This window comes from Aspergillus lentulus (assembly GCF_001445615.1).
Source record: "Aspergillus lentulus DNA, contig: Alt16, strain: IFM 54703, whole genome shotgun sequence".
Classification (NCBI taxonomy): Eukaryota; Fungi; Ascomycota; class Eurotiomycetes; order Eurotiales; family Aspergillaceae; genus Aspergillus; species Aspergillus lentulus.
Genome location: NW_028322113.1, coordinates 3,558,413 through 3,580,211, shown reverse-complemented (window position 1 = coordinate 3,580,211; position 21,799 = coordinate 3,558,413). Strand labels below are relative to the sequence as shown.

Below are 21,799 nucleotides of genomic sequence, written 5' to 3'. Positions count from 1 at the left end.
CACGAATGTAACGCCAAAACCCCCCAAGCGCAAAATGTATATTCCGAATTCTATGTGGACGTGGTCCTTTGTCATCGTCACTTTCATCCAGACGGTCATAACTCTCGCGCTAGAATGGTATGCGGACTTGAATATCCATAGACCTCCACTACGCCGTTAATGCTAACGCATGGTTGTTCAGTTACATTTTCGCCAACTACCAGAGCCAGCTTAAAGAGAAAGCCGAGGTTGTCACCGCTTCAAAAACGATCCCTATCTTCTTAGCGCTCTACAGCTTTGGATTCCTATATGAGCTGGTGCTTGTATACGATGCCCTGCGGATGAAAAATACGATTCAGGTCATTGGTTTATGTCTTTGCAACATTGGACTCTTGATCTACGGGGCAGTGCAGGTTCAGCAGGTGAAGGAGGCTGTCTCCATTCTGACCGACAATACGGCTATCAATATGGACGTATGGGGAGAAACTGAGCCTTTTTTGATCATCATTCCATGCGTCGTGGCGATGGGGACGGTTCTTATGGTGATGGTTGCATGGAAACTTTACGATGAATTTGCATGGTCGATCTACAAGCATATCAGTGCTGATCTGCGAATGAAGCGTCGCTATCTCACATATCAGGTTTGTGGCTCCTACTCACAGAATGAAGATCAAGAAACATGAGGATTTACCAATGGCCAGATCTATGTCGCACTTCTCAAATTTGATTTTTTCTTCTTCCTCGGGTTCACGGTGCAGTTCGTCGTTATCGTCACCGATAAAGCCGACATTGAATTCTCTCTGACCCTAGCCGCTATACCTGTGACGATTTTGATTCTAGTTTGCGCGGCGATATTTGTTCGACGTGAGAGCTCAATCGGAATGATCATCATCATCGTATGTTTCCTGCTTCCGCAACCTGTATTGCTGTTGCTGACCATAAGTCTAGCTTCTTTACTTTGCAGCTATGGCCTATTTCCTATTCAAGCTTGTGCGCATGTACCAACCGGAGACTTACAAGGACTACCTGCCTGCCCGGCGGTCACTCACGTTCTTTGCTGTCATCACGATTGCTCTCATCATCATGACTATCATCAACGCTTGCATGTGCATGCACAATTTCCACAAGGGTCTGAAGCCCCATATCAACAAAAGAAAGTCGAGCAAGGAGGCGGAGAAGACCACCGAGCTGTCCTCGAATGTGGCTGGCGCGATACCCAGTCGAATGATGATTGATTAACCGAGCGTTGCTGTCTTGCTCCTCATGAACAAATTCAATTGAATTGAAAAAGAAACGGAGGACTAAAAAGAAACGAACATGCAAATACGCAGCTTTTCGCTTCTTCATTCCGTATATTAGAGAGGGAAACCGCGAGTGCGCGGTGGTACTCGATCAATACCTCGCTTGCGGGCTGCTGGGTACTGACAATGGGGCATGTTTTTGGAATCTTCGATATGATACCTCACCTGCGTTTATTAGGCTGCCTGACGACTATTTTCGACCCTCCTGAAGTTTGGTTGAGCGATTTTCATTCAGTCGTATTCGGTCACTCCCCGTTTCTTCCTTTACTGTACTTCCTATTCCTTGATGGCACAATGGCGTTCATTTGATGACTGTTTCTATTCCCCTTCAGGTTCTGGTATATCACGAATATGCATCTACTCTGGCGTGTATTGTAACTATTTAAACTCAAACATAACATATTTGTCATATCTCAATATTTTGAAGTGTTAAACAGAATGAATCCTAGCTGGCTTTGGTAGATTCTCGGCTCTGGCTCACCATGACTAAAAATGATCAGAGCGCTACTACAGATTGGCTTTATTCGAAGGGCATGCGATGGCATGCGACAGCTCTTCTTAAAACAGTCCAAACCACCCATTGCTACTGAAATCTATAGAGTACCTAGCCAGCCTCATTCATTGATGCTGAATTGTTGATTGCCGCAGTTCAGGGGTCAGAAAGCGGAGGGCGAATATGATTGGGTTACATGAAGCTGGGGTAAGTCTAAGGTAAGTCATGTAACCATACGTTACCATACCCGACTGGCTGGAAATCGTGATCGTGGCCTCTTTCTGGCAACTCGCGACCTCACCTCTCATAGCTAATTCATCCCCCAATCCGATTTTCTTCTCTCACCTGTCACCACAATCTTTTACTTCTTCTATTAGGTCCTTGTTTTATTTGCAATTCAACTTTTTCGGTCGCGTTCATTGATTTCCCTCTCCCCTTTTCTCATTCAATTGCTCAAGATGGTGAGTACCTCTTTCGATCGTCGTCCCTTGAGAAGGAGCGCTATATGCTCTGCGGGCGGCAGGTCCAATTGCTCATTTCAGACCGAGCCTATACATTGAATCGAAGGTTGACCATAGTTATGCATCTGTTCCAGGCCTCTGCTCGTGCTGCTTCTCCCTTGACCTCTGGTGCTGAGTCCGGCCCTGACACCAAGTCTTCTGGCGCCGGTGCTGGGGCTTCCGCCACTGGCTCCGTGAACCGTCCTTCTTCTCCTACTCCTCCCGGTGGTCCCAGAGCTGCTTTGCGTCGCCGCGCGGCCGCAGACCACAAGGAATCTCTCCGCAATGCTAGGCCCAGCTCTACCCGTGCTGCTGGTGCGGGTGGTTCCTCCGGCACTATGCTCAAGCTCTACACCGATGAGAGCCCTGGTCTGAGGGTCGACCCTGTTGTTGTTCTGGTGCTCAGCTTGGGTTTCATTTTCTCCGTTGTCGGTCTTCACGGTATGTGTGGTGTGCGCTCCGAAAGCTTGGTCAATGCTCTAATACTTGTTTCTGTTGTAGTCATCGCCAAGATCACCCGCAAGTTCTCCTCGTGAGCTGCTGAATGCGTCATTTGGTCTAGTCCTCGCGATCATGGTTTCTTTGGTCAATTTCGTACATGAATGGAGTCGCCGGATGAGACGGTGGTTAATATGCACCGTTCGTTCTCGACCTGTCAGTCATTAAGAACATTGAGAACTTGCAAGCGAGGATGATAGGCGGGTCGTATATTCAGTTCCTTCGATGTTTTCCCTTCAATCATATACCCCTTGGTGTCACTTTTCCCTGTACCGGTGCATATCGAAGATTCGAGAGCGGCATGATCTGAAAACAGCATGCCTCCTCGCACAAGCCAGTTGAGAGTGCTTGAGTTCAAACCTATCTGCAGTATAGGTTAATGCCACTATGATATTGCCGTTGGAATCACAATGACCTCATAAGCTTTTGATGGGGCTCAGAGAAAATGAATGGAGACATTTGTACATTAATTTATGCTTTTTAGCTGGTGGTGCTTGCATTCAGTCACTTGTCACAGTCCTGCTGCTCTCTAACTTTGCAATCTTACAATTGTGGTAAACTAGTCGACAAGTAGCGCCACATTGGTGTAGCATACAACAGACCTGGGACAGCTTCCATATAGCCACCAGGCTTTCGCCGCCTATGTACCCCGGTCCCTATTGAATAAAGATAAAAAAGAGTCTGAAACTGCAAAAGCTCCTCATTCCTCAAAAATGCATACATAGCATTCAAACAGCTTGTTAAACTGAATGAGCTAGTAAAATAGCTAAAAAAAAGAATCGTGCACTCCGATACGGGGAGTCGAACCCCGAGCTGCCGTGTGAAAGACGGCGATGTTAGCCGTTACACCATATCGGATGATGTTGACATTTTTGCCTAGTTTTAGCTTTATCAAGACTCCAAGTCTCCTGAGGGTCTTGGTGACCGCTCTCTGTATGCTTCTTTCGGCTGATATCAGGATGAATCTATCAACATGAGAAAAGCCAAAAATATACGCAGCCAATGGATCATACACACTTCACATCGACGGTTTCCCTCGCTTGCTCGAACGTCTAGGTAAGCCTTCCACCTTCGACCCTGAACCGATTAGTAATCCAAGTCTGTCTACCCCACCAGGCAGGCGGTGAGTCACTAAATCCCACCACCATAAAACCACAACAATAAATTTCCCTCTTCTCTTCCCTCTCTTCTTTTCCCCCTCAAGCGTCACCCCAACCAATGCTGCGTTTCTTTGCTACACACGACGAGGGCGCAAGCCCCGTCCCCTCGCGTGATCCCAGCCATCACCGAGGGAACCCGCAAATGAGAAATTCGGAGGAATCTTCACCAAACCCAGTAACCCGCCCTCTCTGGGCCTCGCGGTCCAGGGGGGCCGGTACTGCCCGTGAGGGCCTGGTGTGAAGCACCTGCAATCGGCATCAGAAACATCGGGGCCGGATCCTTGGATTCGGGTTTCCCCATGGGAGAGTCGTTGCGAAGATTGTGTGTTATGACACTTTAGTGCAATACGCAGCATGCGCCTGTCCTTGCCAGTCAGCAATGGTTGGTTTGGAGGGTCGCATCATTCGATTCCGATTATTCTGGTTGGGGTGGCGCTTCATCTTCTTTTTCTTTCAGGTCAGTTTGTACTTACTCTTCTCTTCCCTGCTTGTGTGGTTTTGTGGGTTTGGAACTGGAAAGGACTTGTTTTGCCCCTGCTAATGAGTTGGGGGTTGGCCCTTTGGGCTTGGTAGGGTTGCCGTCATGCGAGGGATGGTAATGTGGATGCTGTTGGTATCCTTTGGGCTTGTGCTGGTGGCATTTGATGAGAATCTGATGTGGTGATGTACTGTGTGGTCTACTGCGGAATGAGAATGGATCCTATTCACTCCAAATCGTACACGACTCCGTAGCCTCTAAATTAAAAGTAATCGTACTCAGAAAGTAGCCTTGTGGCTAAGATGACCATAGTAGCTGGACCTCTCAAGACATTTGTCAGTCCTTAATACGTACTTCAACTCTAGACCGCCGGCCCTCGAGGTGAATTATCGAATGTGATTCCCGTAGTTGTCCTATCGGGCTAATGTTCATAGGATATTTTGAATACCAGGAAAATAGAAATGTTCGTTGCCACCGTTACGCTCCTTCTTCATGTCATAGTAACACCCCCTTCGCCTTTCCCTCATGCGCATGAACCTCTTACTCCTCGTCTCCGATCTATTCGGGTGAGAGTTAGCATCGAGGAAACCCAACCGACTGTTGAGGAAGATCATACCTTAGGAGCAAGATAGAATCTCAGGTGGCCGCTTCCCAGCCCGTACTCAACAAGTAGAGGCACCTCCTGGGATAGGCAGAGAGTAACCTGGCTCGACAGCGATGTAGCCTTGCAGAAGTTGACGAGGTACTTAAGGGAAAAGGTGAGAGCAACAGGCTCGCTAAGGGCAATGGAAACGTTCTGCTCGGGCTTGTCGACGCTGGTGTGTTGACGGATGGTAACCGAGCCACTGCCGATGTCGCCCTGGCACGAGAACTTGACACCTTCCTTGGTAGCCTCAATGACAACTACCACGGGTCAGCAAGAAAATTGCCAATGACAGAATCCCATAACTCACCAGATTCAGAAAGCGCGTTCAAATCTCTGCAGATCCGCTGGAATTCCGCCGACGGCATCTCCACTGTAGCGGCATACTCTGTCTCAGGGATGGCAAGGTGCTCTTGGTCAATGTCCATCAACTTGATGTCATACTCGCTTATTCGGTCGGTCTCGGCGCTCTCAAACATGAGGTTCACGGCATCAGGCGAGTCATCCGCCTTGAGTGTGAGGATGTCTTCGTTTTGAGCGGCACGCAGGACCTTGGTTAAGGAAACTAGATTGATACCAAGGGCAATGTTGCGGTCGCAGCGGTAGGGCGAGAAACCCTCAGCTTTAAGAAGCATGGAAACCAGAGCGACGTGAGAGTTGTCCATGGCCTGAAGGGCAATTCCCGAGTCATTGCAGTCAAAGTTGCAGTCCTGTACGAGATCTTTGATAGCGTCGACGACCTGCATAGAGCATGAATCAGGTCAGTCATGAAGCCGACAGGCAAACCGGGAATTGAGGGCTCACGTACACGCTTGAGAAGGCTTGCTTGTTCTAGTCGTGCTTCCAACACTGGGATGACGGTCAGAGAATATTCGTTGAAACAATTGGACAAGACTGCCTACTCTTGAATATGTGTGTCCGGACGTCGAAACCAAAGAGTATAGATGAAACGTGATTATGTGGAAGTGAAGCGAGGTGCCGAATGACAATGATTCTGAAGACAAAATTGTCAGTCGTTAGCTCTTGTAATGCGCGAAATTTGAAGACAGGAGGACTTGCAGGTGAGGTGTGAAGCTAGAATGGCTCTGGGCAGAAGCTGGAGAGCGAGAGTGAGGTTCTAAAGTGCTGTAAATTCGCGTTCGAGGTTTAAGTGGGGAATCAGACGCGTTCACGAGTCGCGCGTCATTATGCGTGGTTGGCCTTAGGCTGATATGAACAATTGTGGTTAGACTCATCTTAGCCTAAGGCAGCAGCATCGTTGCCTCGTCAGTGGAGTATCAGGAAGAGTATCCATTAACTTTCTTGTATTCCGTCATTAATCTCAAATTATAATATTTACAGCTCAATTCACATATAGGAAGTTACTCAGCGGGTGCCAATCTCGAAGACGCAATTGTCAAAGTCAAAAGCCAAGGAGATAGAAGCGTTCAAAGAGCGTGAGACCAACCAAAGACCAGTGGTTAAGTATGCTGTACAATGGACACAGAAAAGCATCAATGTGGAGAAGGAACGTAAGAAGAAAGGAAAGCACAAAACACCAGTGACGCCAATCCGCTCTATTTGCAATGGGTATCAGCCTGCAGACACTGTTTGGTCAATGCTCGCTCACAGTCAGTGTAAAACATGAATGCTGAAGGATATTTATATACTCGCTTGCGGAGGGAGAATATCCATATGGGAGGTAAGTCGAGAAAGAGGGAAGGGAAAATAATGATAGGATGACAGGTGTGGGTTAGATACTCGTGACCCTCTTTGAAGCTGTCGTTCGAGGTCTTTGCTTGATGACCATTTCGAGCTCTTTCAGCATGCTGGTGTTCGCGTCCGCTCGTTCGCGTGCAGCAGCCTGTTTCGCCCGGTCTTCCTTGACACGGGCAATGCGCTCTTCCCTGGTCAGAGACACCCTTTTATTGCGGGACGGGAGAACTATGGATTCGAATATCTCCTCATCTTCGTCGACACTCTGGATAATGCTAGGGTCTGGCTTGATATCGCCATTCAGCGCCCGGAGCGCATCTGCTGGGCTTCCCTCTACCGCGGTGGCACCGCCAAGGCTGGGTGTCGGGGACAATGGCAGCTTCAACCCGCTGGGCGGGCGCGACATATGATCTACCGAGGATCGCTTGTCGATGCTACTCATCAGAGCAGCTTTTCCAGCCTCCCATTCGTGAAGTAGGCCTCTTATGTCCGTTCCGATTGATTCGTATTGGGCAAGAATAGTTGCTTCGAGTTCTTCCGTGTCGGTAGGCTCTGAGGCAGTGGACAGCTCTCTGATCAGATGCATTTTTGCGTGAAGGGCGCGAATGCCTTGAGTAAGTGTATTGAGCTTTCGATATTGAGTACGGAGATTCTCCCTGTTAGGAGAGGCTGTAGGCAGCGGCGAAGGAGGAATCACGTCACCTTGAGAACAGAGTCAGTCACGGATTGGGTAGTACTCCATATTGAGGTAAAAACTCACGGTCATCTTCACTGAGAATGCTGGCCATCTTGCGGGTATTCGCTCCCGTGACTTGAGTAAGATCCCGCATCTGCTCAATAGCCGTGCTCCATCTGACGATGTCGGATCCGCCACCGTCGGCACCCAGGGCTAGGAGACAGCAAAGAATGCTCTTTCTCACGTTGTATAGCCTTCCGAAAAGGGTGCGAAGCGCACGTAATGAGTATTGGTCTTCTGTCTCCCGTTCAGCCAAGGCGGTCTCGGCTTCGGTAAGCTCTTCTAGTGAGACATCGTAAATGTCGTGGTACTTGGCGAGATTGCCATTGTCTGTCAGTGGTTGCAATATGTGCTGCGCCTGTAAGTAACGCTGTAACATTGAGTAAAAGCACTCGGACACGGTCCGACGCAGTCTCAGACATCTTCGTGTCTGCGCTTGATCCTCAAGTCTACTTACGGGAGGCAAGGGCGTGCTTCTGGTATTGAGTTAGTATACTCCGCCTTCATAGCGTTTGATCATGCAAGATCGAGTGCAACTTACATGCGATAACCCCGTGAGACCAGCTCGACCTCCTGTATGAAAACGACTGATGCCGAAGCAGCGGAATCGAATGACTGCGCATTGCTTATGAATACCACAGCCGCATCAACAGCCTGATGCCGCAGGTACTTGAGCCACTGGCGTCTGGCAAAAGCATAGAACAGGACCCCAAGCACTGGGACAAGGACCAGAAGTACACCGACTTTCCGAGGGTTGAATCCGGACCCCGTCCGAGATCGACTCCAGTGTACCAGCCAGGCGATCGAGAAGGACGTCGATGCTGTGACAACGGCACCCTGCACGCCAAAGGTTGTGGAAAGCGAAGGAAGGTCGACGGGGTTCGAGTTGGATAGTACGTCTGCGGCTGACGTATACGAGGGTGCACTGTGTTCATTCAACAACTGCGATGCGACGATAACGTATCCAAACTGCTCTAGGAATCTTTCATTGTCGCTTCGTCCGACTCGCGAGTTCAGGGCGGTCTATTCAAAAGATAACTTATTAGCCAGAGCTCCGGCCTCAGCTGATAGAGTAACATGGTTGTAATCCATACTGCACAGGCATCGTAGAGTTTACCCAAAACTGCCCTCTGTCGCGAGGATTTCAGTTCCAGGGGTTTGGGTAGCTTGTTTCGGATGCGCTCTTGGAATTTTGAAGTGCCCCGCGGGGCAAAGTCTGAAGTTGGTGAGTCGAAGGGATCATCCTCGCTCTTTGTTTCCTGGACCGGCCAGTCTGGATCGTGTTCACCTTCCCCTGAATGGCCAACGATATCATCATTTACTAATTCGAACCTATGCATGACTCTCCGCGGAGACATACCTCTCAGATATTCCGCCAACGGCGAGTTCTCATAAACCAGGGCTTCCATGACCTGCAATCATTCCGGGTTGTACGTTGGTAGGACGGGGATGGTGGCGGGATGAAGCGGATAGTAAGACGGTAGTGAAAGAGCGGCGGATTTGGTGGGGATATCAACTGAACAAGGCTAAAGAAAAGTAGAGACTGGCGAGACAAGGTCGTCGGAACTTATTCATCGGTCATCTCCACAGCGATTTCACGGCGAGGTGTGCTTGAGGGGAGGACGTCAATGATAGCGGAAACCTTTGGCGGCAAGTGGAGGAGTAAGCAGGAAGCAAGGAAGCACGCGACTTCTAGGGTGACAACCAGAGAGCAACTAGCGCATCACATGGATTGTTTATAAGAACCAAGTGAAAAGTAAATATGTAGCAATGCTGGAAACGACTGGCCTAGTCGATATGCAAGGTACAGGAGAGTAAGAGAGCAAGAAGAGAGGGCCACGTTGAAGATCAAGCTGGGTTCATGTGTCTGGGCCTCTCTGGGGATGGAGAGCGCTTGTGCCTTTCGTCGAATCGGAGTTCTCAATACCACGAGGCCGTTTGGCTTTAACTTGCTAGTCCTCCATAGCAAAGATGCTGACCCACTAGGGATAGTCAGGAACGAAAACTCGAATAGATGATGAGGCGAACTGATGTCTATTGGGTGAGATCTATTAACGTTGTTATAGAAAGGAGGACAATCCAATCCGATACTACGGAAGCCCGTATGATCATTACACTCATATGACAATGCTCAAGTGATGTGACCAGATCAGACCGAGGCTCCACCTTCTCTCTTACACTGTAACTCTCTTTCAAATGTCAACCTCGGACGAAGGACTACGGCGGACATCCTGCAGCATTACCCGCTGAGTCTTTGGGCCCGCGGTTTCACGATCATATTAGACCATGATCTTTTGAAACGAATGATTGGCTGCGACGCTCTAATGCACACTGACTGCTGCTATTTAAATCAGACTATCAGGGAAGATTGAGCTTCTGGCAGTGCTAACCTACATCTATCCGTTCTGACCAAATTGAGGAACTTCAGAGAGCCGAACACTCTCGATCATCGCGGTCTTTAGTTTCCAATCTCAACGCGTTGTCACCGTGGGTGTTGTCCTATTTCGGCGGCCAAGGTAGGTTCTTAGGGACAGTCAGTAGCAGTGGACTTCATCAGCTCACCGTCATTGGATAACACGACGGTCGTTGAAAAGCTTTACCAGATGGCTAGATGCAGATGCATTGACGCCAGGCCTCGTTGTGCCATGGTGCCTTAGGTACGGTGTGTTTACTCTGTATACATGGCTTTTTAATTTGGAAGCTCAAGTGAGCACGCAGTACGGGTTCCAAAGTGGGAAGCCCCTGCTTCCTATATGCTTAGAGATGTATGTGCTTCAAGAGGATCATGAAGATGTCGCACTATGTTCCTCAAATATCGAAGTTGGCCTCCCATGGCTCCCCATCCGCTCGGGGGGACGGAGGGTATTTTCAGCAGAGCCATCTTCCGTAATTCTCGAACCCGGGATATAAATTGGCAGGCTTTGAGATGCCATCATATCGAAAGTCAAGCAATTGGCGAGAGCTCCGCCAATGAAGCTCGCAATCTGCTAGGCGCCTCTCACAATTGCCTGCAAAAGCCAACTGCCTCGAGACGCCGGCCCTAAGCGAGCAGTAACCCAGTCATTCCAACCGTACTTGTCCACGAGAAATCCTGGTCCAACAGGCTTACAGCTTTCTGGACACGCATAGCGGCTAGCGATATCGCTGACAAGCTTTTATCACACCCCCTTAGGAAGTCTAGAGTCTCCAGCCTCAGCATAGAAACCAGAGTGCTCGAGATCGGTCTTTCTTGCGCAGTCAAGTTCTCTCATGTGCGATGATCGATTCATGGCCATGGGAGAACGGCTCAGAGTAGAGATAGTTCATCACGGCAAGCATTCACGCGTGGAAATTGATGAGATTCTATATGCTGAACTAAATGATTATCTCCAACCGGTGTGTAAACCGAATGGGAGTCAGTCTGGCTGCCTCAGAAGTCAGGTACGAATGTGTTACCTGGGCAACTGCTTCCCGTCAACAGTCCAGGCCTCGCGTTTCCATACATTATTTCGTTCCATGAAACTACCTTAGATATTGACCATTTATCTTTATCTCTATTTCTTATGACCAGCAATTTGTTATAGGAGTCTTAAATTATCGAGTGTCTCTTATCGTGTCTGTTAGATCCACTTGTTATTATCTTTCCCACCAAGTCGACGCCTCAAACCGCCTCGATTAAGTACGATCTCCGAGAAGTGTCAAGTGCACTAGGACTGATAAGCTTCTGAGACCAGACATTGGTTATCTTCTTTGAGACTATCTGATGGGATAATCTCAAAAACAACAACCACCATGTCTGGTCTTTTGCAGGAAGTTGGAACTCCTTGTCCGGTAAAGTCAAGGAATTCGAGAAACAGTGATACAATCCATACAATTGATAGCTCGTGGGAAGGAAGCTTGGAATGTGGCGAAGATACTGCCAGCCTCGATTTCACCACTGCGATCAAAAACAGTACCTTGATTGGAGTCAAGGCCAAGCGAAGGATGAAAACAGGAACATCGTTCGCAATCCACGATGAGAACGAAGAGAGACCTACGCTCGCAATGCCGAAACGAAAAAGAGAGAGCACAATCTCAGCTAGAGTTCCAGGCCGCAAATCCTCATTGCTTGCCCAACCTGCCCATAGATTCCGCCCGAAAGTCAGCTTCGCCTCGAGTTCACCATCCAAACCACAGCTCCAAAAAGCGGAAGTCAAGCACCAGAGACAGAACATAGATGCCGGTGCAGAGACAAACAGGTCATTACTAATGCGAATCAATGGCGGAGGAGATGAAGGCCAGCATAAAGATAAACTCAAACGCGATGTGCGCCGCAATACTGTCTTCATCCCCCCAGACGATACCACGGTCGCCAGCGTGTTTATGACAATGTTCAGTCCGCTCAAGTCCGACAACCTCAATCATTATGTTCAAGACGGCACAGAGATCAACAGCCTGGAGTCACAAATTGCGCGGAAAAGGCAAGCGAAGAGAACAATGGCCTCTAGTCGAAAGACTCCGCTACAGCCAAGTGTTGAAGTCCCTCAAGGAAGCGCCATAAACATCGATATCGCTGGCAAGAACACTGGAAAGGAGAATATTCCTCCAGGGGCAATGATCTTCAAACCCAATGACAAAGGACTCTGGAAATCGAATACGAAAGAAGAATTATACTCAAAATCGTCTAGAGCCCTCTCAGGCAAAGCCCGTCCTTTTGCAAACACTCTGACGAAACCACTGGCGAAAGTGGCCACCAGCGAAGGGCTAAGAAGATCCGTGCTCGGTGAGAAACGACATAATGCTAGGGCACCTGTAACCGGCGTCGGTAGTAAAATGGACGGTACCGTCAGAAGCAGCTCGAGACTTGAAGGCGCCGTTCTGTCTGCTTCCAGGAGAACACCCCTTTCGAATGCGCTCAAACAGTCCAAGACATACAAAACCAACGCATCGCTACTCAAGAAAGAGACGGCAATGACTGATTTTGCACTCATAACCGACGATATTGTCAACCCAGCGATGTATGAGGACCATTGGCTTGCGCATCAGGAAATAGTAATCACGCAGTTAATCAACCGGTTATTCGATCAAACGGACGGTCAGATGAGATATGATGACCCTGCAGCACGCAGACATGAGCTTCTTCAACTGTATCAAAGCGGACCTTTTGTCGAACTTCATAAGCGATTGCAAGCGTCGTTGACGTATGGCTCTCTCAGTATACCAAAAGATGCTCTAACACAAACAAGGCGTTTGAAACATGACTTGGGTATGAAGCGGAAGTTCTTGGATATTTGGTTGGAATCGTACGACCTTCGAGCACTGAGAGCAGCTGCCGAGACGGTTACCGGAAGAAGAGTTGAAAATGAGTTCCTCGATGGAGATTCCCATCATTTCTCGGTTGAAACGACTGCAGATAAGGAAAAATTCCTCAGACGAAAACTGGAACGATTCTTGGATGTCTTCTTGGTGCAAAATAGAGATATGGATCGTGATTCGCAGGATCTTAGCCACGCGGGCTCAGATATGATTTCCCAAGCATATCGCCGTACAGTCCTTCGGAGTATCATGATGGTTATCCTTTTGGACAAGGTGAGATTGTGTCCAGGAACAATCCTTTCAAGTTGCCTTTTTAGGTCCTCCTCATCTTTCAAGTCTTCCACAGCGGTTATGCAAGCACTGGGCCGTCTTCTGCTGCCAGCATCAGGTGACATTCTGAAATCACTCAAACATTTGGACTGTCACTTGTCATATGAACAGCACCAACTGCAAGAGTACGAGTATCAAATGAGTAATCTTGCGGTTGACCTCAGGGACGGTGTGAGATTAACTAGGATTGTGGAATTGCTCTTTTATCCATCAGCAGGGGCTGTAGGGGAATCGGCGCCGCCACTGGACAACCATCAATGGCTGCTATCGAGGCGTTTAAAATTCCCCTGCTCGAACCGCACAGTGAAGAAGTACAATGTACAGATTGCTTTGGATGCTTTGAAGCTGGCGCCAGATGCTGCGCCGCTTGTTCGTGACGTGCACGCCGAAGACATTGTTAATGGCCATCGCGAGAAGACGATTGCCTTGCTATGGGGGTTGGTCAGTAGATGGGGTCTTTCGGAGCTCATCGACTGGGATGATGTGACGAAAGAGATTGACAGACTGAGGCAGAAAGCTACATCACAGCTCGGATACGAGCAGGCCAACGATGCAAATTTGGTTAAGGAGAAGGGTCCTAATGACAAAATGGAAGACGACGACGAAGCTATTCTATTGCTCAAGGAATGGGCAACCATCTTGGCGCATCTGAGTGGCCTCCGGTTGGAGAATCTCAGCACAAGCTTTGCGGATGGAAGGATCTACGAGGCTATAGTGAACGAGTACGAAGAATATATCCTGGGCAATGTCGCATCAAGTCATGGCCAAAAGCCAACTTCCTTGGCAGCCCGTCTACGAGCACTTGGCTGCAGCTCTCAGTTTGGTGAGTTTATCTCCAGAGTGCAGCCCAGGGCAACGGCTAACCGATGATTTGTAGCGAACCTCGTTTCTCCTAGCAATTCCCGCAAGGCACATGTCTTCGACAGCAATTTCACGGTTGGAGGGCTCGCCTTCCTCTGCTCTCGATTACTGTTGTCGACCAAACGAGCTCGAGCTGCTATAGTGCTGCAAAGTGCATGGCGACGCGTCCTTGCACACCGAGAAGCTCACCGACGAAGTGTGGCGAGGAATCTGGCACTGCAATGCTCAGCGGTCGTGCAGACAAGGGATCGGCTGCTTCGGGCCAAAGCGATCATCCTGCGATGGTGGAGGAGAATGAAAGAGCAAAGGCAGCAACGTAGCAAGATGGGCAGTCGATCAGAGAAGCGTCTCCAGGCAGCGACACGGGCTCCTCGACGTGGCCATGGAAGGACGCGTACCTAGCAGATGGCAGGGGAGCAGAGGCTTCCAAGCCATTTCCGCTATTGGGAGTTTTGGTATCCTTAGTGGTCACGATATCTTTTTCCTGCATATGCTTTGGGCGTCTGTGGATCTGGCATTGGCAGGTGAATTACTGTACAGCATCTATATTACGGGTAGTCTATGAAACGAGTACATCTGTTGCAGCGACACTTGATACAGCCACGATGATCTAAGACTTGAAACAAGAAAATATGTAGGCATCCAATCATCAGCTACTAGGAAACCGACCCAAGCCTAAATTATGATGCCTATCTGATGTATCCGACCACGCCCCTATTTGAAATTATATTTAGAAACCCAGCCCTGCGATGATTGTCATGATAACATACTGACGAGGCTGGCTAACCTATATCTAGCAGCCTATACATAGTATTATCGTTCGCGTGTAGCCTTGTGTATATGCATGGCTGGGATGGATTATCGCCGCAGTGCCCAAACCCGAGATGCGCAGCGCATCCGGAACCTATGATGTCACCCTTGTCAAAGCGACTCTCATCTGACAATAACGTACCCCACAAACCCTACCCAAAGGTAAGTTTCCGATGAATACTCCGTACAGTTGTTATGTGGTGGCTGGTTATCTTCGTTTTGTTGCCTTTTGATTGCTTTAATATTTGGGGGGTATGTCATAGGATGATGGATGAGGTGTGCAGGGTTGTTCGGCCGGATGCAAATATATTATTATTGCTATTGTCTTACATCTCTAGTTAAGGTAGTTTACATTGGGTCTCTCTGACATGGCAATTGGTAATTTGCAAATGAACATGACGTATGAGTCTATCCATATCGAATGATGCCCGCGAATGGAAATTCGTTAATGAAGGAGATATAGGCTGTAATGTAGGTATCTAGTGCCTGGTGGAAAGGTGCAGAAGGTGCCTTGATATAGCTTCGGCGTTCGGAATTACCCGATGTTGAGATGCTGGATGACCGATTGGTTCAAAATGACTACTGGAAGACGAAAATGGATATCTGGCGTTTGTGGGCTTCTAGTATGATCTCTCTTGGATTTTGAATTGGGGTAGTCTACTCCGTGCTACGGTAGATGCCATTTCGCGCTATTACTATGGCGTATTTCGTATGGGTTTAGCATACTGCATGAAACACCTTATTCCAGCGAGTATTCATTCAAACAATGTATTTCCGTCTGCTACTGAATCAGATGAACCTGCACGGGGCAATAGCATAATGTTGTCTTTCCACTGATGTTAGTTCTGCCCGATCAGCAGTCTTAATTACCGCAAGTCAATGTAACAGGTAGTGCTGGAGAACTCTATGTCGTGTATCCCGTAAGCTCAATTGCCCATTATTGGGCAATCATGAGATCAATACTTTCTTCCAAATTTGGAAGTATGAATCAGTCCTCTTGATGCCAAGCGACAAATATCGTATTGGCATTTGGCTTGTAGCGGTTTGGGGAAGTGGTTGATTCAGCCTCGATATATACGTAACATCACTATCGATGATCGACATGATCTACCGCTAACGCTAGCTGTTGTCGGCTGTCTCAAATCCTCAACACGAGCCTATGTACTTGGTGAGAAAAGGGGCGCAGGATCTCTGCGCCGCCTGCAGCCCCTCCCGAAGGTGAGCTGGTAGACAGGGCACAGAAGAAGACCACATATGTAGAATGTGCAGTACTTGGCAGAGCGCTTGGCAAAAGCAGAGTAACTCGAGTATGGAACGGTCGGTCGACGGTAACACTGGAGGAAAGAAGGGGGTGGCTTAAGGAGGAAGAAAAAGCAACGTTTGTCTGGTGTCGGCTGTCCGTCCGCGCTCCCAATGACACTGATACCCTAACCATCCACGAGTCATGAGATCGCGGAAAGGGTAAGTAGGCCGAACGTTGTCGTACATATTTCGTGGATAGTCGATCATCAAACGAATATCAATATTCAATATTCAATACAGTGTCATCTAGACGGTGCACCGGTATGAGTTATCGTCTTGGCAGAGGTAAAGGAACGTCGCCAAGTGCTGCTGTGGAATGAAAAGGGGAGTAAGGACTTTCAAGGAGGACATCCCTTTAAGCATATCCTGCTGACCTCCGACTTCCCAAAAGGGGAGATGCAGAGGAGCAGCATAACAGTGCATTGTGTATTGATCTTGGCGGTTCTTGGCGGAGCTCTTGGCTGCTTCATCAAGTATGCAGTGTGCTCTCTTGAATTTGGAATTCGCCCGGTGGAATGCGTAGTGCAGACGATCAGGAGATCACGATAATGTGCGAGGTTGAATTGGCTTGGCTGTACTCTGTCTGCCAGTTCAGACGGTCTCCGGACTCCGTACACTGTTTGCCGTACGACTTTAGAGATCTATAGTTATCTCACCGAGTCCGCAGAACGGTCGGGACCTTTTCGGTCCAGGGCTATCTGGAATGCTTCCAGGCCCATGACACTTCGGGCTGAGCCTGGCCAAAGCAAGGGTAAGTCCCATGTGTAACCTGTTACACTGCAGAGGTCATTGTGAACGAATGTATTTCTCCGTGGTATGTACTAGAACATACGGTATGGTACGCTTCATACCGTACAGAAATCCAAGCCATACAGACCGTTTCAAAGCGACTGTTCAATGTCAGTTCAGGTCGAGTTCAGCATCAGTAATATCGTGGGGGTGTCGATGTCGAGACTTGAGAGGCATGACTTGGGATGATAATGAGGGGTCAGAAGGTCCAAAGGACGAGATCAAAGCATTGTTATAACTTTTGACAGGCAATTCTACATAACCCCCGCATACGATCCTAATAAGATCCCGTCTTGGTGCTTTCTCGCTTGAGTCAGGTATTACTTGTCGACCCGTGACATTCTGCGATGATTTGACAATTGACGAACACCGAAACCCCCGACGATGAAGGCTTATGCGTAAGAGGAATAATACGACCCGAAGCTTTGGATTGAAGCAGCTGTCAAAAAGAAATGCTGTCTATGCCCTTCGACCAGTTCATTCAGTTGCAGCTTTGCTTCTGTTGGCGCACAGTTAGTGTTTATCTTACTACATTTGGCGACACTTGCATGCACCAAGAGTGCCTGAGCGAGACGCAGTTGGCAAGGCTCAACGTGTTGGAGTGGAGAGCGGAACCCGCGAACTGGCTACTGACAAAAATCCCTCATACAAAATGTGCTCGCGGTTAATAAAGGGCCCCGTCGTTCGGCTTATCAAATGCTGGGCCGACGTCGGCCACTGAGACATACAACGCCAGTTACGTTAGTTATTCATCCATAGGACTGTGGAGGTGCGGACTAATGCTACCTAATCCTCTATGGTCATGATAATCCTCAAGCAGGCTGAGGATTGAGCTGGTGGTCTGCTGCATCATCCTTTGTACAATTCAGTAGCCTCCACTTACCCTGGGTCTTAATGTAGTTTGCCATTTGCCTTCTCGAATCCCAGCAATCCATCTGGGGAACCCGCAATCCGCGATAGGATATCCCGTATGCCACATATACTCGTTTTTAGAGGCGGGAAACCACGCTTGCGATATCCTTTTCCGCCCCACCGGTGACCGAATCTGGAAGGGACAGGAGCACCCAGTTAGTTCAGCGAGCATGAAGCAACGCGGGAGCCCTTCGCCTTCCATCGGCAAGATCCCATATCGGTCGGCTTTGAGGGGCTGACCACGAGTTCCCAGTCGGCCACATGCCACAGTTGTCGACCGGTATGATTGGATCTCACTCGGAGTTTCAGATGACTGAATTGATTTCATCACACAGTCGCCTGCTGATCCATGTATTCAGACACGAAGCGTGTAACACTGGGAGCGTCAAAGTTGCTTGAGATTCAGCATCAAGCTCCGCCATGATGCTTGTTTTGCATGTCTTTCATGCACGATATCTCGTGTATGGCGTCGTCAGCTGTAGAGGCAATCAAATCAGTGGATAAATCTCACTCAGCATTTGATATCCACGGTCGTGTTGTGCTGAGGTTGCAGGATACCTTCTCGTAAGGCTGAGCTTAGCTTTGCTCACCGTTCTTCAAAGTATATCATCCGTTCTTTCACATCACGAGACATCTGAACAGCTGATATCCTGAAATGCATCTCAGTTGCTCGGATCCTGGGACCAGAAACAGTAGAGAGGAGGAAAAACCGTCAAATCTTCATCAGATTGGCTGATGAGGGTGGATAAAAAAACAACCGCAATAGCAATCTAGCACAGGTGGGGGTATCCTTGATGTGTAGGAAGCTTGACCAAGACTTTGGCCGATGCGCTTCCGTTGATTCGCAAACATGATCCGTAGCTGCTGGTGGTCCCCGCTTTTTTGAAGGCAATGAAGACTGGCGGACTGACCATTTGGCGTTCAAAACTCGCAAGCTCATCAATCAGAGGGCTGCTTTTTTTTTTTTTTTTTTTTTTTTTTACTTTTTCTGACCGCTTCTCTGGCGTCAACCTTCATGATCCAATCTCAGGCTGGAATCGTCAGGTCTCCAGCCAACATCGTATATGTGGAGATTGGGAGACGATTGAAGGATTCGAAGCATAAAGGGATATACGATGATCGGAGAGTTCTCAAAGAGATGCACACTTTGGGAAAGAGATCGTGCTTACCTTAGGTGGATATCCCATCGCCACGTCTTGAACAATGCCGAAAAGCAACATTCTCCTCGGATTGAGCGTGGATGCTCTGGTCGGCATTCGAATTGGGGATACCTGTTTGAAACGAATGCTGTAATAGCAAGGTTGATTATGCCATACCGCATTACAAATGATAATTATCCAAAGTGTTGACAACAGAACATATCTTCAAACATCTATCGATAGATGATTATTTGGTAGTACTAGGGAGTTACTAGTGATAATCATACCAAGCAAACCATACAGTATGAGCAGTTGAGATCGGTATCTGCAAGCCGTTCCTAGCCCATCTGGTTGTTATTTCTGGCAATTTTGGCCCCTGCTGTGATCTTCGATGTTGTACAGCCAAGATCGAACTATGATTTCCAAGTCTGTAGTAGCAGATAGTAAGTTTTCGGTATTTTTCGTCGATTTCTATTCTTGTGACTGTGATTCCAAGCAGACCAAAATTCCCAATTCCGTCATCTCTCAGATGGGAACCTACTTGCAAATTGGAAACCAGGTCCAACACGGCGGGTTCTTGTCATGGGTTAGCTGCATATAGTCAGATTCGTGTTGAGGCCTACAGTAGCCCATCCTTGAGTTTGGATAGCGTCATGCGATGGGCAAAGCCGTGTACAGTACTAGCCCGCGTACTTTCGCCAGACATTTCTCGCAAGGGGCCAACCTTCTCAGAACCTTCGGTACATTATGTGAGATTTCTTTGCAGCTGTTCTTTTTATTTAACCTGCATAATTTGATCTTCTGACAGCACAATGTACAGAGCGCAGTCATGCTATTCTTAAATATCTCGTCCTCATAACTCTGCAATAATGAGTGTAACGTATGTCAGAGCCAAGGTAAATGCCTTCCGGATATGGACAGTTGGAATTGTCGCCAGGCAAGGGAAAGGCTCGGCACAGGGCACGATAATGACCCGGGACAACAAAGAATACCAAGCATAGATAACTATTGTTAAGCAATGACGCTGTGATTTATTATCCATGATAGTATAGGCTCTTCGTGCTAGTTCTATAGTGTAGCTGAAGTTAGGCACAGCGCAAATGCAGCACTTAAAGAAAGCTAAACAATAGACCCAGGTTGTTAGAGGATATCGAAGACGAAGCGCGCAGAGCGCCTTAATTATTATTTGTGCATCATCATTTGCTCCAGGGTAGTACTTGTGACATCCACTTGAGCCAAAGTAGGTTCAGGATCAGGAACCATACAGAGTGCAGGTAATCTTAATTGCCAACCCGGTGATGATGATAGCACTGAACCACTCAGCAGTTGGCTTTAGGTCGTGGTTAAGTAATACCACATCGTAAGGGGACGGTTTTCACTGAGACCTAGAGGGGTAGTTGCCCCGTACCCTTAAGGACAGCCTCGGGGTGACTCCGGCGGTGTTTGTATTGCCCCTTCGAGCCCTCGCCGCCCCTTTTGTGTGAGCCCTTGGGACAGTCTGCCGCCCCGTCCTTACACAGGCGGTAATGGAATTACGCCTTGCGGATTGCCTAAGGGAACCCGGAAAGGGCATAGTACTTCTTACTGAGGGTTAGCGACTACCTCGAAAAGCGCACTGCAGAGAACGGTGGGCAGACGGGCGACTTTAGCTGGTGTTTGTTGGATGCTGCTTATTAAACCGAGAGTAGGAGGCTGCATTATGCAGTTTCTGAGTAGTAACAGGAGCTCGTGCTGCTTTGCTAGTCCTGGGCTCGTGGGGGTAGAATAGATAGTGTTTCAAAATTTAAAGTGAGGTACAGGGGATATTTCTGGGATACTTTGTGTTGCACAGCAGAAAAGAAGCAAGATCCTGATATATTGTGACATTTCTCTCTTTGTGTGTTTGAAGATTGCTTTGTGGGTTTCAGTTGTTTCTGATTCTCTTTATCACATATCTCTTGTGTTGTCATTTTCAATATAGGTGAGCAAGGCTTAGTGCCATATACAAAATCCCTCATACTCAAGGACTCGGCTGCCTCTATGGAGTAACACTTCCACTGTACCAGTCATCATTATTATTCCTCAATCTCGCTAAGCCGTCCCACCGGTTGATGAAACCACCTAAGTTTGTCACACCCAGCAATTCAAATGAATGAAACCCAGAGACATTCATGGACTTCCATCTTACTTGGTTCTTCATTCTCTCGTGTGCATGTACTTGACACTCCATTATTGTCATCAAGTTGCCTTCTTTACTACTAAAAAAGAAGGTTGTAATAATTGCTCGTATTATACCCTCCAAGTACGGAGTACAGATCGTACATCAGCAATATTACCGTGTGACAATACATTTCACGGTGTGTTAACCGCAGGAACCGAAGCAAGCACTGGGGTTGGTGGGAACAGGAGACATGGTGGGCCATTTCTTGGCGGGGTTGAGTTGGACTGAGCGTCAAGTGGCCGCCTGCAGAAGGAAAGAAGCCCAGGAGAAGATCACCAAAGTGTCATAATTTGATTTTTAATTTTCTGAATTTTTTTTTTTTTTTCCCCTTTCCTTTCTTGATAGTGGCGACCCACTACTACCACTCACTCCAATGACCAAATCAGCTTCCTAAACCTGGTGCCGCTCTCCCGCCCCGTCATAGAAAAAACGATCGCCCCAGCGAATTCTCGTTCCCCTCCCTCCTAGGCTGGTAGAGTATTGTACTGCGACCCTAATTAATTATTTAATTATTTGAATTTTTATTACTCTTTTCCTTTTTTTTTTTTTTTTTTTTTTTGGCCCTTTTCCTGTGCCGGACTTTTCCACTAAGTATTACTTGCATCTTTCAATCCTCCTTGACATTCCTTCTTCCTCTCCATTTCCATCTACCTAGCACTGCCAACACATTGCGTTTCTGATTTCCTCGGACGCGTCTCC

At 48.1% G+C, this 21,799-nt stretch overlaps 4 protein-coding genes and 1 non-coding gene across 5 annotated transcripts; 3 read left to right on the top strand and 2 right to left on the bottom strand.

Moving 5' to 3' along the window:
- Window positions 1-34: 34 nt before the first annotated feature.
- On the top strand, window positions 35-1,218 carry ALT_8619 (UPF0658 Golgi apparatus membrane protein C23H3.04; the record flags this gene model as incomplete). Its single annotated transcript, XM_033563614.1, has 4 exons — window positions 35-117; window positions 182-620; window positions 681-875; window positions 928-1,218. 4 exons carry the CDS (start codon window positions 35-37, stop codon window positions 1,216-1,218), a joined length of 1,008 nt encoding a protein of 335 aa, XP_033419505.1.
- A 1,013-nt stretch (window positions 1,219-2,231) lies between these two features.
- Window positions 2,232-2,809, top strand: ALT_8618 (SEC61-beta family protein; the record flags this gene model as incomplete). Its single annotated transcript, XM_089600447.1, has 3 exons — window positions 2,232-2,234; window positions 2,297-2,714; window positions 2,775-2,809. 3 exons carry the CDS (start codon window positions 2,232-2,234, stop codon window positions 2,807-2,809), a joined length of 456 nt encoding a protein of 151 aa, XP_089455340.1.
- Window positions 2,810-3,557: 748 nt separating this feature from the next.
- Window positions 3,558-3,629, bottom strand: ALT_t176. The gene has a single exon. It is a non-coding gene; the product is annotated as a tRNA-Glu (tRNA).
- A 1,320-nt stretch (window positions 3,630-4,949) lies between these two features.
- On the bottom strand, window positions 4,950-8,892 carry ALT_8617 (proliferating cell nuclear antigen; the record flags this gene model as incomplete). The annotated part of the gene is made up of 10 exons (XM_033563611.2): window positions 4,950-4,967; window positions 5,026-5,312; window positions 5,363-5,792; window positions 5,861-5,901; window positions 6,793-7,449; window positions 7,508-7,853; window positions 7,941-7,959; window positions 8,025-8,506; window positions 8,578-8,777; window positions 8,844-8,892. The coding sequence occupies 10 exons, from the start codon at window positions 8,890-8,892 to the stop codon at window positions 4,950-4,952; spliced, it is 2,529 nt and encodes an 842-aa protein (XP_033419502.2).
- A 2,362-nt stretch (window positions 8,893-11,254) lies between these two features.
- Window positions 11,255-14,350, top strand: sha1 (putative calmodulin-binding protein Sha1; the record flags this gene model as incomplete). The annotated part of the gene is made up of 3 exons (XM_089600446.1): window positions 11,255-13,030; window positions 13,199-13,910; window positions 13,965-14,350. 3 exons carry the CDS (start codon window positions 11,255-11,257, stop codon window positions 14,348-14,350), a joined length of 2,874 nt encoding a protein of 957 aa, XP_089455339.1.
- Window positions 14,351-21,799: the final 7,449 nt, after the last annotated feature.